This window comes from Hippoglossus hippoglossus, chromosome 15 (genome assembly GCF_009819705.1).
Source record: "Hippoglossus hippoglossus isolate fHipHip1 chromosome 15, fHipHip1.pri, whole genome shotgun sequence".
Classification (NCBI taxonomy): Eukaryota; Metazoa; Chordata; class Actinopteri; order Pleuronectiformes; family Pleuronectidae; genus Hippoglossus; species Hippoglossus hippoglossus.
The window spans coordinates 23,654,594-23,668,678 of NC_047165.1; the positions used below are offsets into that span (position 1 = coordinate 23,654,594).

The 14,085-nt window shown below is 41.1% G+C and overlaps 1 protein-coding gene across 1 annotated transcript in view; it reads right to left on the reverse strand.

Annotated features, from left to right (window-relative positions):
• Positions 1–4,087: 4,087 nt before the first annotated feature.
• pdzd8 (PDZ domain containing 8) overlaps positions 4,088–14,085 on the reverse strand; it is a 42,480-nt gene continuing 32,482 nt past the window's right edge. The window contains exons 4-5 of the mRNA XM_034608003.1: positions 9,612–9,774; positions 4,088–9,406 (exon numbers count right to left, since the gene is read on the reverse strand). Coding sequence (XP_034463894.1) covers positions 7,047–9,406; positions 9,612–9,774 — 2,523 coding nt within the window. The 3' untranslated portion in view covers positions 4,088–7,046. The remainder of the gene's footprint in view (positions 9,407–9,611; positions 9,775–14,085) is intronic.

A 14,085-nucleotide genomic window follows, 5' to 3' on the forward strand; every position in this document is an offset into this window, starting at 1 on the left:
CAGCCTGTGTGTGGTGTCCCAGTCACAGCCACAGTATTAACTGCTGGGATGAGGGGATTGTTTGAACACCAGCTTTGAGAATTTGCATGTATGTTCGGCTGGAGTATCATTCACAGCACATCTGTCACATTTCCATTGGACACAGCTGTGAAAACTCTACACCCTGTTTCCTAAAAGTTTCCCATTGTACCCGGACACGTTTCCCACCGCTCTCCTACTTTAACATTTTAGTATTGCAGGCCTGTTGTCAGTATTAAGTTCGTACGTGGCTGATTCAAAGAAACTGATAGTTTCCCCCACAGCTCCATCTTTGCTGCAGGCCTCTCATTGATATCAAAATACACGATCATTATGTGTGGATGCACACTCGGTTCACAGCTGTCTACAAACCATGTCTCTGTATACTACTGCTCTCCATTGCTGTGCTAATTGTCAATTAAGTGAGCCTGTGTGCCAAAGTTCTCCCATCGGGATTTACAAGTAATTGATTTGGTTGATTAATGAATGAATTGGTTGATTACATACAGTGGAATAAAACCTCTGTCCTCACCTTATGTCTCTGAAAAGTATGTAGCTTGCTCTGTCATGGATGACAGCATCTGTAGTCAGCTTGAATTCAGCGTGGTTGTGAATGGATTTAAATACCGAGAGTCATGACACAAAAAAGGTCTATAAACATTCATAGAAACTTCTCCTGCAGTGTAATCCACTTTAACTCTGTCCGTGCATCCCTGAGCTACATTTGATTGACAGCTCGATGGATATACCCACCAATGACTGAGTGGGGGAGGCGTTTCCTGGGGTTTCCACCCGGAGTCATCATTAATGCTATTATACAAGTATTCTACTGTATATGCATACTGATGGCTATACATAGAGTCCATTCAGCAATTATACGCGACCTCTATGGTAAAATATCTAGCTGGATGTAGCAGCTGCTCAGCTGAGCCTAGCTTAACATAAAGACTGGAAGCCGGGGGAACAACTGATAGACACAATTGACCTCCATGCACATCCAAAGCTCCCTAATTAACACATTATATCTCTCTCATTTCATCTGTTGAAAAACCAAGGTGTGAAAACCTGAGGACAGAGGGTCCACCGCTGGACAGAGCTCGCTCCTTCCCTGCAGTCTTTATGCTAAGCTACATGCTGTAAACCAGAGACGTATCAATCTTAACGTCAAATAAATAATGAAAATAATGAATAAGAAAATGATTCATGGTTTCCACCACAGTTGTGTTCTTGTTGGTGGTGAGGCACAGCCTCTCACACAACACCAGTATTCTAATCCTCATTATCTTCCTAATTGTTGCTCTTTTGAAAATGTCACACTGGAATCAATAATGATTTAAGCACATTGTATTCTATGTTTTCTATCATATTAGATGTGACTGATTTCTGACCGGATGTTTACTGAAAGACTAATATCCACCTTATAGATCAGTTGAGCACAGTTGATGCCATTGGTTGCCTCCTGTTCTGTCAAGGCCACAGGTGTTGATCGTGTCCTTCAGTCGAACTACTCCTGTCTGTCATGGATTTGGGAAAATAACACTATTTGCAAATCATTTTCTCTCTTGTGACAAATGAGTCGACATAAGGAAGTATATCAAAATATATGTTAATCAACAGCTTTTTCTGAAGCACTAAATATATATATATATATATATATATATTCATCATGCCTTAAATATTTATGTTGTTGCAGTTCTTGTACAATGAGGAAAGTCTCCTGAATAACTGGACAGTTAACTGCTTTTTTCATTCTCAAATGGACAGTAAAAGGAAACAGGGTGACTGGTGTTCCTGTATTTTGAAGTCAAGTCAAATTGTATTAGTTTTATACCTGCCTATACATTCTAGTTGGGCAACAACACAAGAGAGAGGTGAGAAAATGAAATGTAAACCAAAATTTATTTTTCAGATAACTACTCAGTTAAAGTTAAACCACAACTTGTAAGCAAATGGCTGAAAGTCCAGTTGTAAGGCACGTTGCTGTACCAACGCCCGATCTAATGTCAGCCGATGAGATTTCTCCCTGACAACCTTTGATGGATAGATGGAATATAATTTCAGCCTCTGGTGCAGCTCTGCTTCTCAGACATGCTTTTAACAAATGTCTACTCACCAAACTGATTTATTGTACTTTAAAGGACAATTTTCAAAGACTCTTGATGTCCCTTGTGTTTATAATATACTTCAATGTTCAGATTGTTGTGTCCTCATAAACCTGCTGATGGGCTGTGAAACACTGTACTTGACTGTAATGGATCTGAAGTGGTGAAATAATAATCATGATCATACTGTAATGGCTCCTGCATTGATTTGAACCTTTGAACAGGTACTCACACATCCAAATCCTCTTTTTTGGATTTATATATGGAGAATTCTTTTTTGTGTTGCTGGGTAATGGACGTATGTGTGTCCATGTAACTACATGTTTGTCATTAATTGGATGTTACTGTTTATTTTCTCCTTACTTGTGAGAATGCCATATCATCTATTAAATGTGGTACGCTCTGAAAATGTTTTTTTCTTCTTCTCAGAAATGACTACATCGAAACTGATTATAGAGACAGATGGATTTTCAGCACCATTACCCTATGGTGCATTTAGATGCCTGTGTTATTCTAAATTTTGTTTCCCATTATTGGCGTGCAGTGAGCAGAGCAGTAACATGTACTGTATACGTAGGTAAGTGTGAAAACGTCAAACAGCGAGGAGCGAGCATTCTTCTCAGTTTGGTAACAGAAATACTCACATTGATTGTCTGTATACTGGGTGGTGGAAGACAGCAGAATGAGTTACCATGAAGGGGAAATGTGGGAGCAGACACACTGTAATCAGCCTGTCCATCTCAACACTGGGCTTCAATTACTTTTGCGGATGATCACACAATACCTTCCATCCTTTCCCTCTTCAGTAAAAACCCAGACAACACTGCTTCTTACAGCAATGTTGGTACAGACACATCTTCTATTGTCATGTTGCTCTTCTGGGTTCTTCAAATCCAATGTGCTCAGATATTAGAAAGAGTTTGGTCATTTTCCTATTTTTCTTAGCTGTGTGAGTGATAGTAGCCCATTTTGACACGAGTAATTAAAATAATAATGTTCAATATTCATACCAAATTAAACCTAATTGTTCATAAAATCTCTGGTATATCTTTTTATATTTTTCTCACTGTAAGGTCCTCCACAGATTTACTATTGCTCTCCTATAATACTGGTCAGCTCTTGTGAATTTTTTCAGTTTTTTTTCACGTGCAGCAGAATGATCGTAGGTGCAGTGCGATCATCCTCCAGCACTGACCGTGCTGTGGAGGTGAGACTACATGTTGTGTTCATAGGGTCTCACATCTCTGACTGTGCAACACTTGGAAACACATGTCCACTTCAGCAGAGTTTACCTCTAAAGATTCACATCCTCAGTTGAAACCAATGGACTCACTAACACATAGTATTCCCATAGAATTGAATGGACTTCCGCATACACCCACAGAAATGCGCAAATGAGGCATAAGTTGTCAGCTGCATGGTTGTCAAGGTAGTTTTCACAAATACATGCCCAAATATTAAATTGGGTACAAAGCCCAACTCAAATTTTAAAACATTTCAAATCGTCCAAACCAGCCCCGAAAGTATCGGAGAGCAATTACTGCTTCCTCATGGGCAGGAACACAACTCATGCGATACAAAAAAACTCTAAGTAAATTAATAAATAAATGCTCTGTTGGTTTGCAGATTTCTGCTGAGAAAGACCTTGGACGGGTTTAAACTGTTTAAACTATCTTTCATCAACTCAGTAACCTTTCCACAGTCATGAGATGTATGATAACATATATGATTTGAATTTCAATTTAAAATACAGGCTGGCATTGGTTTGTTTAAATAAACCTTTAACTTCCGTGCTGGTCTTGTGTTAGTGTTAATTGTTCCATCATTCAGTCTGGATGCAACAGAAGGTGGGAATCTTGTGCTTTGATATTTGCTGGTGATGTGACCGCGGTTTACATTTGGATCACAGATTGTGCCTTTGAAGTTCTTCTGTGTGAACTGATTAAACCACAAAGCAGAGCAATAGCAACCATTTTGAGCTTGTTTATTTGGGTTATGGACAATAAAGCTTCATCACATGAGCCTCCTTGAAAGCTGTACTACATCCCTCACGTACACAAAAAGAAACAAACACCATGTCGACCTGCTGAAAGCTGTGGTGGACAATCGTACAGCGGGTGCAGTTTCAAAGGTTAGGGCTGGGGGAGGGGTGGCAGAAGCATATGATTATGAGTTCAGTGGAAGAGCACATTGTAACAACAGCAGCAGCAAAAGCAGTGCTTCTCAGGCTAAGAGGGGTTTACAGCGTGAACTCCTCTCAGGTTGCCATTGGGCTCCAAAGCCCCTCAGGTTGAGGAAGATGGGCACATCAACTACACACTTTGAGAAAAAAGAAGAAAAATCACAGACATTGGGATTCATTGCAGATTACCTGTTTCATTTCCTACAAAAATATTGCACAAAAATCTGAATATACAGTGACAGAGAGAGATTGACAATAGCAGCCAAAAAGCCAATATCTACATGAGCAACATATCGAATATACTAAAAATCACATGAAATAGTCCTTTGCTTCCACTAAAGGCCAATTCATGCTTTCTGTATCTGGGTGTCCACAAAAAGATTTGTAATCTGCCCGAGTCAGCTAAGGTTCGCGTGTGCCCTATGTGATCTGCATGCGACCCAAAATATGACACTACACAGACTGTTCACACAGCAAGCACGCAGACTGTGCATGCGCCAGAAAAGTGAATTGGATAATCGTGTAGTGCAATGTATGCATGTCATGATGTTTGTACTGTATTCCACATCCTTTTTTTGGGGAATTTTTCATGTTGTTTGGCCGAACAAAGCAGCTCATCTTCTCACTGTCAAGAGGTTAAAATCATGTTTTCTTGTGTACATTTGTGAAACGTGTCCACTTCTGCATGACCGCCACTGGAGTGAAGTCCACCAAGTATGATCAAGGCTCAAGTCTGGCTCATTAGCTGAAATCTAAATTTATCCCAAGACAATCCTAATAGTGTTTCCCCAACTCCCAGGGCATAGGCTGCTGCAATGATAAATGCTTTATGATTTTCTATGCATTCTTGTAATATTTACTGTTATGCAGTGTTTGAGATTATGGTCAGCCTTCAAGCTAATCAATCTGTTTTATATAACTGGCTGTTTTTGTTCTGAACAGCAAATCTCGTTCAATCAAACATTGGCACTACACTTCTGTCTACTCTGAGTTCTCCCTGACAATTTGTTGAATGCCACAATTCTGATGTGCTGATCCGAAAACCTGCAGACTGGTGTTAATATTTAGAGAAAGCTACTAAACTTAACCTCTTTATTTAAACACAATCAAACTCAATTGTGTTTGCTGTGCTGGAAATATCTGATGTGGCACTGATTGGCAAGATAACCATCAGATTAAAGAAAGAAAGAAAAGGACATCGTTGACAGAATAGATTCAGCAATTTCTCAGTGGTTTTAGGGTAGATGTTTCCTTGAGATACACAAAAGTAACATATGCCCTCTTGACAAGCAATTGTTTTCCAGAGGCTCTGTAAGGGGGTAAAAGATGAACAGCAAGGCATTTTGGGAGCAGTAGATAGTGTTGATAGAATCATTGTAATAGGCTACATCAATGCTTGATTGATGGTTTTGCTGGGAAACAAGGGAAGGTGGTGGCAAACAGTTGTATAGAAACAAAACAGAAACATCCGAACATACATTCATTTGGGTATGAAAACAACTCACAAAGCCAAAAGAGCGGCACTTAATCACACCCCAGCTCCTTGAAGTAGCCCCTTAACCTAACCATCACAAGTAAATGCCTGACCCCAACCCTTAGCCCCAATGTAAACCCAATTGCAGCTGTGAGGACAAAGCAAAATTTTACCACAACAAGGGTTTCAGATCAACATTTGTTCACACAATCATAGAAAAAAAAACACATTTAACCAGATAAATAAACAAATGTTGGAGAATTTCAACAGCATGAGAGATCCTTGGTAACGATCAATGAAAAAGAGGCAATTATGTGCCTTTCTCATCTCATCATGACAGTCTGCTATGTGCCTTCGTAGAGTTTTAGAAGTTGAATGGGTAATCTGAACAGAATGTAACTTGGGTTACCGCACATACATATTAGAAAAGAAATAGAACCCCAAAAAATAACATTTCCACATCCTTCAAAGAAAACTATGAAGGAAGGAACTATGGGTAACAACATGTTTGGCCTGACTAAGACAAACAAATAAACCAACAGAAAGAGGCAAATTATATATTAGGTTTTACTTATAATCATGCTGAAATCACAAAGAGTTTTTGAGCAGGGAAAGTCACTTCTAAAATCCAAATATATTACGGTAAACAGTGCTCAAAGCAAAAGATATGTATGACTGCTTGCAGGGTCATTAGACAAACACAGAGGTGGATGTGTAAACCTACTTTCCCTTAGTAGTGTTCACATTGATATTGACTCCAATATTTCACCTTCATACAAACAAATATTAAATACATACTATTTCTCCAAAATTAAGATAATTCATAATTAATTAGCAGCACATAAATGTGCACATAGTCCCAAGTCCTTATGCCAAAGCAGTTACAGACAAGAAAGCAAACCAAATCAAATTCTTACAATGACCTTTTGAAGAGAAAAACTAAACTGAAGGATGAATGTGCAGCACTACTGAGGGCAGATAAGTGTAGCTTTCAAGTTTCCCTTTTAAACCCCAGAGACACATGGAAAGCATGGGGACGGCACCACACTGTGCAAATCAAAACATCAATGACAGGATTACCATGAATTATTAGGGAGGAAATTCCTTTTCCCATCATTTCTTTCATGTAAAAATGAAGTGGATCAAAAACTGGACCTCAACAACCCCAATATTTAAAACGGACTGCTGCAATTCCGGTCCAAAAGGATACTGTTTGATAGGGAGAAAGGTGCACAGAGCATGTTCCTCTTACTTATTTCTCTAGTCTTATTTAGTGGAGTGCTTCCACACAGATCTGCTCCTCGGTAATGTCATCTAGCAGTTGCACCTCCACTGGGCTGCAGATGTCACTGTCATAGACCTCTGTCCCCATCAAGGCATCGTCTTCTAGGCCTTCTCCTTTTCCTTTAAAACCTTGCTGCTCTGAAGGAGAGGTGCTCTCCACCGACTCTAGGTCTTCAATCCCAGCCCGGTAATGGATCATTAGCAAGGTAAGGGCCTGCAGTCTCTCCCCAGATTTGGCCAGGGCAGTACCAATAAGGGCTTTGCGACGGGCATCTGTGGCCTCCTTGTCCTCTAGCACAAGGGCGTTATTGTGCTCCAGCTCCTGGTCAATTTCCTGCTGCAGCTTATCCAGCATCAACTCAAGCTTCTGGGAGCGCTCATCTGTGGGCAGCCCCCGGTACAGGTCACGCCCTATCTCCTTCACAGCAATGAACACACTGTCATCCAGCCCACCTTCCTTGCGTACAAGTTTACTGCTGCCACCACAGCTGACGGGCTGCTTTGAGGGGCTGGCACCACTGGTGTAGGTCTCTGTATCACTGCTCTCATTGTCTGAAGTGTTGGGTGTATGCTTGGGTGAGGGTTCCACCGCTCCAGGCACCACATCAACCACCTGCTCAATTAGCCGAGTCTTAGGTACCTGCCGCAGATTAAGCAGGCGGGAGCTGGTGTTGATGATATGGCGCGTTAGTCCAGTCGCCCGGGTAATGGTGGATTTGGCTTCAGGGTCAGCTCCACGACGTTCAGTTGCTGCCACACAGAAGGGATTTTCAGAGAGGCACTTGTCCTGGCACTTCTTGTGGCAAACATAGGCGCAGATCATACACTGAGAGGCTGCCTTGGTCCAAACCTTCTTCTTGCAGTATTCACACCAGGTGGGGTTCTGGAACTGTGTGTCCTGGAAGTTGTGACGAACCTCTACCAACTGCATGGTGCCAAAGGCCAAGTCATCCCGTGGTGCTGAGGGGATATGTTCCCTCTCCCTCTCCTTTAGATCTTCATCAAGCAGACTTCCCTCTCGCTCTCTTTCTACCAGCCCCCCTGGAAACTCAAAGTCACCCTCAGCTAAATAGCAGAAGTTCAGGGTCACATCTCCATAACACAGCTTCTCATTGAAGCCCTTGTGGGTGCCGAGACTCCGTAGTGCAGTGCGGCTGACATTGGCTTTGGGCTCTGGAGGCCCTAGCCTAAAGGTGCTCTGGTACTCTGCTGAAGATGTGGCCATACATTCCAGGGCTACATGCTCCAGTTGGAGACTCACATGACCCAGACACAACAAACTACCCAGCTTAAAGGGATCTTTGCACCACAGGGCCACATTAAGGTACTTGTGATTGCTCTCCACATCAAACACCATTGAGGCTTTGGGCCAGCGTGCTGTCTGATTACGAAACATGGTTTCTGGAGATTCCCAAATGGAGTGGTCCTCTAGACTGTCTCGTGTGCTGCACGAGCTCTCTGAAGGTTTGTCCTTTGCTTGATCAGCCTTGCTACTGCTGGTTGCAGTGGGAAGGGCTGGCAGCTCATCAGTGGACTCATTTGGCTTAGTGGACTGCTTTGTGTCAGCCTGTTTGACACACATTTTCTCTGTGCCAGCCTTCTCCTCATTGGCTCCAGTGAGAGGAACCTTTTCTGGAGATTTTTCAGAAGCACTAGTGGCGGCAGTCACTATAGGAGCAACAGTTGCATTAGAAGTTGTAACAGAATCGCCACTTTCAAAAAGACTGGTTTCTGAAGAGGCTGTTGTCAACCTTATCTGAGGTCTTGGTGGCACTGGGGGGCGAGAGGGAGGAGGTGGGGGAGGAACGGTGGGGCGCTGCAGACCCTCACTTGGATCACTACTGGTCTTATGTGGTGAGGGCTTTGGTGATTCTTTGGGATGAGGCTTTAATGGTGACTGAAGACCCACCAGGTTTAACTTGCGGTTTAGAATGGGTGATATGGTACCAAGGGGCTTGGAGGCCAAGTTGGCCACAGTCCTTTTGGGGCTTTGGTTTACTGTAAGTAAGAAATCCTCCTTAGTTTCACTGGTATTTGTGGTACTGTTACTAGGGCTACCAGTCTGACTAGGTTTGGAGTCCACAATCAACTCTTCAAACTCAGAGTCCATGTCTTTGCCATCGGATATGTCAGAAAGGGTGGTGATGGGGGCTGGGTCTTCCTCATAGCCACCTGGCTGAGGGATAAAACCGGTTTCCTCAAGCTGTCCAAAGCCTTCCTGAAGAGTTCCTAAGCTTCCCAAAGAGGAAGTCTGGTGACGAACCGGTCTCTCATAACGGACCACTACCCTTTCTCCAGCCTGCTTCAAAAGTTTGGGTACTTGAACTGAGGATGTCACTTTGACACCTGTCAACAGAAACAACAGTGAGAGGGTTTTCAGTCAATAGCATAAAGAAATAAATGACAGTGTTAAAAAGTATTTATACAATGTAAAAAGATATTTATAACCACATCTGGTGGTCTTAAAGATATGTTGTACTAACTATGTATACTAACAAAAAAAAGATTATGATATCAACTTATTATTGATGTGTGCATTGACATGTCATACCTCCAATGGCAATGAGGCGATCGCCCCGCTGCAGATCTGCCATGGCTGCAGGAGAGTTGGGTGTGACCGTCTCAATGCTGACGTGGACTGCGTCCCCCTCAGTGGCAGGAACATGCCTGAAGGTCATCCCCACGCTGCCACATAGCCCCTTGAAAACCTCCGTCTGATGTATACAGGTGATAAGACAAAAACTGAGCAATAAACACTAGCATTTGTAATGGAGGTTATAGTCAACATATGCATCTATTTTATGTAACAGCTGGTAGTATTGTTTTGTGCAAGAATAAGACATCCACCAAAGAGGCTATGTTTTCTTCTGCATTTGATCTGGGTCACATTTTGCAACATTTTCATTGATTTATAATTATAAATCATGGGTCTCGATGAGAAAAATCAGGTATGTTTAGGGGACTGATATTTATGAGTCAGTGCAATTTGGTGAAAAATGTCTTGCAATGTTAAAGAAAATAAAAAAATATATACTCCTGGGTCCGACCCCTGATCTGGAGCTGCACCAAAATGTTATGTGATCTTCCTTGGGGGTCATGCCCCACCCAGCCACAAAAGTTCATGGAAATCGATTTTAGTAGTTTGTATTTAATCCTGACAACAAACAAATAAACTCAGACAGTGTAGGTAATCAAACAGAAACTTTCTTTTAAACCAATTTTTTAAAACTTTTAAAATATCTTTCAATATTTATGGATAACCCTGGTTTTTAATCATACATATTGATTTGGAAGAATTTTTAATATACTGTGTTTTGAAACATCATTTTGAAAAAATAGGTGGTAAGTACAAAATACTATATTGATGAACAACCTTATTAGATCATAGAATTAAATTGTACTTAGAAGGGAAATGATAATGTATGACTTATACTTATGGCTATTTTTTGGAGTATAAGAGTAAGAAACTTCATTTTGTAAAAAACAGGGTATTGTCACATATGTTTGGTGAATAAAGCATGCTGTGCTGAAGAAAGTTGTGTTTGTTTGTTAATACTGTATTTGTATAATGCACTTGTGGCGTGGGCGGCTACCTGGAGGAGCAGTGTATCATAGCATAAATAATTGTTCTCATTTACCCTAATCTCAGTAAAGTGAGCTCCATTCCAGAACATACACAGTTTGCATTCCTTTTACATACAATGCATTTTGGTGAGTAGCACTGAATGTAAACATATCATGTTTACAAGAAAACAACAAAAGGTGAATAAATAACCAATGTGTTCACTGCTGTTTATATTTAGAATGTTGAACATCTGTAAATAACAGGGACTGCATTTTTTTTTGTCTAAATGCAAAAGAATGAAAAGAAAACTGACAAATGCTTCAACAGCTTCACTGACATCTGCCTCCAGCACTTTAACGGGAGACTCAAACTGAGGGTGGCAATTCTGTAGGAGAGGAGAGAGCTGCAATTAAACCTCCACCCCCGGCTGCCTTAATAACAGCCACTGCACACAGTCCAAGTCACATATCCCACAACACACCTGTTGTGATGCGGAGGTGACCTGCTTCATGCCTGACAGGCCGTTTGTCAAATGACTGTACAGTATGGTGACATTTGCAACTCCTATGCTGATGATCATCTGGGTTTGTGTTCCATGTAATTTTAGCAGTGATTGGTGGAGACTGTCAGCGTACTGGAGACCTATGGTGGAATCTTTCCAGGTACAGGGAAACAGCTAAATGAGGTGGAGGAGAAGATGGTACGAGTGTCCTGATTCAACAGAGAGAGAAGAGGGGCAGACATGATGTGGGTTGACGGAGATGAATGACTGTAATTTCCCTTGCTGTCATTTGTTACGGGTTCTGGTAGAAGGCAGTGATTGAGTTAGGGCTGGCCTCGAATAAACAGATGATCTATACAAGATGGAAAAGCTGGATCATTATCATAACTGACACAACCAAATTGCTAAAGAACCTGCTCTCCTCCATTTGTTGGCAAGTTTCAAACACAGAAATGTTAACAGAGTAAAAGGAATGTTATACCATAGTGCTTCCAGTCCTTCAGATTAATGCATCATGATTCTTAAGTAAAGGTAAGTTAAGTCTTTCCCATGGAGGAACTATTCATAGCTCTTTAAAAATAAGAGAAATCTCTAAATACAAGAAAATTGGTTAGAGTGAATTGTTTTATTAAATCACTCATATTTGCCAATCTGTTATGAGTAGGTCTTTCAACCCGGTGACTAGACACATTGTTTAAAGACTTGTAAAAGTGAATACTCTTTTCTTACTAAGAGCCTCTGATTCACCATTGATGTATGTTTGTGAGTGTGTGTGCCCATTTCTGCCATAGGCTACCTTTGGGGACAAATTTCAGACTAAAATCCAGGGTACTGGGGAAAGCTTGTCTAACTGGGGAAAAAGCAGATGTTTTGATCAAGTGTAAAGAGTCAATAAAGTGTTTTTGATTAAGTTTAGGGTTAGAGAAATAGTGTTTATGGTTAGAATAAGTCATTCGGGAAATTTATGTAAAATCTATTTAAAGTCCCCAAAGGTGACCGATGACAACGTGTGTGTACGAGTGTGTGTGTCTGACTTTAATCTGATCAGGCCATGTTACAGCTCTTCCATGAAGGCTAACGACGTTGCAGAGAAAGGCACGTTGCTGTAGGGAGAATGTGGACTCTAAAGGCCTATTCGGCTTCACATCACACAATGACCATTAGTTAGTGAGCAGCTCGGCTCTGTGGGCAAACGCTCTGAGACTTAAAGTTGTTAACAATAAAAAGGAGAAAATCACTGCAACATACACCAAAGTAATGGAAGTGGAAAAGCACATGTATCCACAATACGCAACTGACAGTCCAGTCCATCTCACAGGGTTATCAGTCCTGTGAAGCATCCGATCTGATCACAGTTATGTGGCCACACACAGACATTCAAAATTAAATACTTTTCATAGTTTAATAGAAAGTTTTAATATAAATACTTTATTTCTGATGGTTGAGGGGGAAAAAGTCTCAGCTTTAAAGAGTTGAGGAGTGAAGAGTTTACCATTATTTTAGACATATAACCTATAAAGACTATAGTAAAAAAAAAACATTTGCCATACTGTCATGTTGTCATTTAAATTTAGGAATGGAAGAATTTTTGCATTCTATTTTCAATAGCATGGAGGAAATCAAATAATTAAAAAAAAACTCCTATGCTACTGTTGTTAAACAAAGTGCCTGATGGTGAGGTCTAGTTTTTTATCCAGACATTTGGCAGCTGATGCCAGTGCTGAGTGAGGCGGCTGTGGCTGAAGGGGGGGTAGAGCTGTTGTCCTCTGACCAGAAGGTCAACGGTTTCAATCCCAGTCTTCCCCATGCCGAAGTGTCCTTGGGCAAGATGCTGAAGCCCAAAACTGCCCCTTCTCATAGAGAAAGGTGTTGCACATACAGTAGATGCTCTGTATGAATGTGTGTGGATGGGTGAATGGCAAAAGCTGTACTGTAAAGTGCTTTGAGTGGTCATCAAGACCAGGAAAGCTCGATAAAAATACAAACCATTTATTTACGATTCACACAGAGACATTCAGGACAATGATATTTCAGGTAAAAACCACTGAAAGGTGCCGAGTATCACGAATTGAAGGAGCTCTGTAGCTGTGTGTGTACAGCTGCACCACTGGCTGCAGTGCAGCCATTGTGCCTTCAATAGATTTACAAAGGAGATCATATGAGTCTATTCTGCTGAAGTGCAAATAGCTGCAATCTCCCTTTTACACACACTTACAGCACCAGTATATGCACAGTCACAGACCCTCATATGTACCTAATAATGTAGCACAGCACACAAAACTCCAGTGATAAGACCACTGCTCTGCAGCAGCAGATCTAAAGATGGAGGCTTCTACTTCCAGGGTACGCTCTTAGTTGGACAATGATTACACACTTGCCCAAGCCTAAATAGAGCATAAGAAATATAGTTGTATCCAATTGTACAGAATTACTCTGACACCACTTAGGAATATTCTTTGTAAAAAGAACCTTGGTTTTATATACATACTTTTGGACATCATTTCTATTAGAGAAAATATTGATGACTGTGTCAGAACAATCTAGTTTCTGCGTCAGCTTAAATCTAGGAAAGTTCTGCTCTCAGAAACATTCAACACATTGTAAAACACTTCATCATTTTAATAGGTTTCATACACGGCAACATCATAATCGCTCCAGAATTAAAGAGCCCACTAGAGTCAAACTGGATGTGAGCCAGTGAATCACTTCTCAAAACAGAATACAGTTGTTTGTTTTAATTGTCTCTAACAGTAAGTATTTGCTAAACGGGTTGTAGGAGTGGATGAAATACTCCTCTCACTGCAGCTATTGTTTATAATGACGTTTCAATAAAAAATGTAATGAATATAAATCCTTTCTCCAACGACTTGTTGGGTGCTGTTTGGTGCTTCTCTAAATGTGAAGTTTAATTGTCGCGCAGTGCAGCTTTCTCTTGGGGCTGAGCAGCAGTGGCTGCAC